Here is a 2583-nt window from a genome sequence, read left to right as displayed (position 1 = left end):
GGATATATCAACTGCCTCCATTTCCAAAACTACCTATTCTTTTCTATCCTAATTAAGCTTCCATCGTACAGAAAACGATACCATGCATCAATTCCAAGCTTGTAAATTTCAAATCCATTAGCAATTAGCCTCGGTACTCCCCTACCGCCCTACGGATACACCTGCCCAAAAGACTCTGCAACAGCACCAATTTCGGGACATTGGTCTCATTCCATGTACAAATCACCATCCTACAAATACTTGAATAAACACCACTTGCTTTTTATTTCTTCTAACCAACAAATTCAACCTCCATTATTAATTAAAATGACAGTTAGCTTGTTGATGCTAATGGTGGTGTTGCTAGTTGACACTGGTTGTGCCACAAATACAATCGAGTACCTGTGCCCAAATTGCGGGACGACTCCAGTCCCGTATCCCCTCAGCACTTCTTGGACGTGCGGCCAACCCTCATACCGGCTCCGGTGTGAAGGAGGTGTGTTGAAGTTTGATACGCTAATTGATAACTACACTTACCCAATCATATCTATCTCCCCGGAAAACCAGCGTCTAGTGATTCAGCAACCATCGACTATTTTACCAAACACCTGCGTCAGCGTCACCCACGGCATCCGGTTAAATACCTCCTTGCCCTTCACCATCACCTCCAGCAACACTCCCTTCTTCTTCAACTGTTCAAATACAACGGCGTTACCTGCTGCTACTGCGTTAGATTGCACCACAACCAGCCCTTGCCGGGCCTACCAGAATGGCTCGGCTAAGATGTCTGCATGTGGTCAAACAGCACCGACTTGTTGTTCCTTAAAAAACAGCACACAAACAGGGTTTGATTTTGTTTCGCTTGCTATGGAACATTGCGGGGCGTATACAAACTTCGTGAATCTAAACCTCTCCTTGCCAATTAGTAGGTGGCCGGATTCTGCTGTGGAGTTGATGTGGGCGCTACCATCGGAGCGACCATGTCAAACGCAAACGTGTTGCGATTCGACCTATAACTCTGTTTGTAGGGACGGTGGAGACGGCTCTCTAAGGTGCTACTGTAAACCTAAATTCCGATGGGATGGTCTCGCCGGCCGATGTGTTTCAGGTAATTAATGATATATCCCAGTTCGGATTTAACTTTTATCATTCCAGAACAAAAACTAATAAATTATTGTTGCAGATCTTATAAGCGTCAGATCAAAACAGATCAAACTCGTGGCAGCAACAACATGCAGTAGCGTGATACTGCTTCTATTGGTTGTATTCGCGACAGTAATGATCATCCGTTATAATAATAGAAGTAAAGCAGAACAACGTCTTGCACGAGATCGTGAAGAGATAGTATCATCGGGAGATAGTGGAAAACTATCCAAGGTCTTCACGAGTAAAGAGATCAAAAGGGCGACAAATAATTACTCCTCAAAGGGTCTTCTTGGTGTTGGCGGTTTTGGTGAAGTGTATAAAGGGGTACTGGATGACGGAACCGAGGTGGCGGTTAAATGTGCAAAACTTGGAAACACCAAAAGCGTTGACCAGGTCCTAAACGAGGTTCGAATCCTTTGTCAAGTCAACCACAAGAACCTCGTACACCTCCTAGGTTGTTGCATAGGAAAGAAGGAACCGTTGTTGGTGTATGAGTATATTCCAAACGGAAGCCTTCATGATCACTTGCATGACAAAAATAAAAGACCCTTAACTTGGCCTCAACGACTAGGGATCGCGCGTGACACTGCCGAGGGGCTCTCGTATCTCCATTTCTCTGCTTCTAGACCTATTTATCACCGCGATGTGAAGTCTAGCAACATCTTACTTGATGAAAATATGAAAGCCAAGGTTGCGGATTTTGGTTTGTCAAGACTCGCTCATACGGACCTAACCCATGTGACAACTTGTGCACAGGGGACATTAGGGTACTTGGATCCTGATTATTATTGGAACTATCAATTAACTGATAAGAGTGATGTGTATAGTTTTGGAGTACTATTATTAGAAATACTTACATGTCAAAAAGCTATAGACTTTGGTAGAGCGACCGATGATGTAAACTTGGTGGCTTATGTTAAACGGATGGTGAATGAGGAACGAATGGTGGATGTTATTGACTCTATGCTCAAGAATCCTGCTACGTCGTTAGAAATTGATTCTATGAAAGCATTAGGGTTTCTTGCGATGAGTTGCTTGGAGGAAAGAAGAGAAAACAGACCATCTATGAAGGAGGTATCTGAGGAGATCGAGTATATCATGGGTGTCGTAGCAGTCATGGTGTAAAATCATCGTCAAGATAGGTAGGTATCACCATGTTATTGAAATTTGTAACCGTTCGTGTTAAAAGTTGTATGTTGTTCATCATTAAGCCATTAACGATTAGGTTTTTTTTACACCCTTTCTATTTCTTAAACACACCTTACTCTAAAATTCTTTGAATTGTATTAAGCATTAGTTAATTATGATATGGTTGTTACTAACTTTAAGCATGGTCATTGTTTTGTTTTTATACCATGTATATTTAATTTTTTTAATATTTAATTGTCCATTTTACATAAATGCTAATATACAACCAACTCGTATTGCTTTTCCACTAAGACAAAAATGAACAAATAA

General features: G+C 41.6%; 1 protein-coding gene across 1 annotated transcript; it reads left to right on the top strand.

Moving 5' to 3' along the window:
* The first annotated feature begins 307 nt into the window (after positions 1-307).
* Positions 308-2373, top strand: LOC145090794 (wall-associated receptor kinase-like 20). Its single transcript, XM_079028866.1, has 2 exons — positions 308-1087; positions 1163-2373. Exons 1-2 carry the CDS (start codon positions 325-327, stop codon positions 2248-2250), a joined length of 1851 nt encoding a protein of 616 aa, XP_078884992.1. The 5' UTR covers positions 308-324; the 3' UTR covers positions 2251-2373.
* Positions 2374-2583: the final 210 nt, after the last annotated feature.

The sequence above is a fragment of the Lactuca serriola genome, chromosome 2, assembly GCF_051521515.1.
Source record: "Lactuca serriola cultivar US96UC23 chromosome 2, Lser_US96UC23_V15, whole genome shotgun sequence".
NCBI classification, from domain to species: Eukaryota; Viridiplantae; Streptophyta; class Magnoliopsida; order Asterales; family Asteraceae; genus Lactuca; species Lactuca serriola.
Note: the sequence above shows the minus strand (reverse complement) of the source record. Positions and strands in the feature narration are given on the sequence as shown.

Bases quoted from the DNA above. Each gene is read 5' to 3' on its own strand.
- LOC145090794 (XM_079028866.1), top strand. From the start codon at position 325: ATGCTAATGGTGGTGTTGCTAGTTGACACTGGTTGTGCCACAAATACA. The intron at 1,088-1,162 runs GTAATTAATGAT...TTATTGTTGCAG, and splicing joins CGCCGGCCGATGTGTTTCAG to ATCTTATAAGCGTCAGATCA.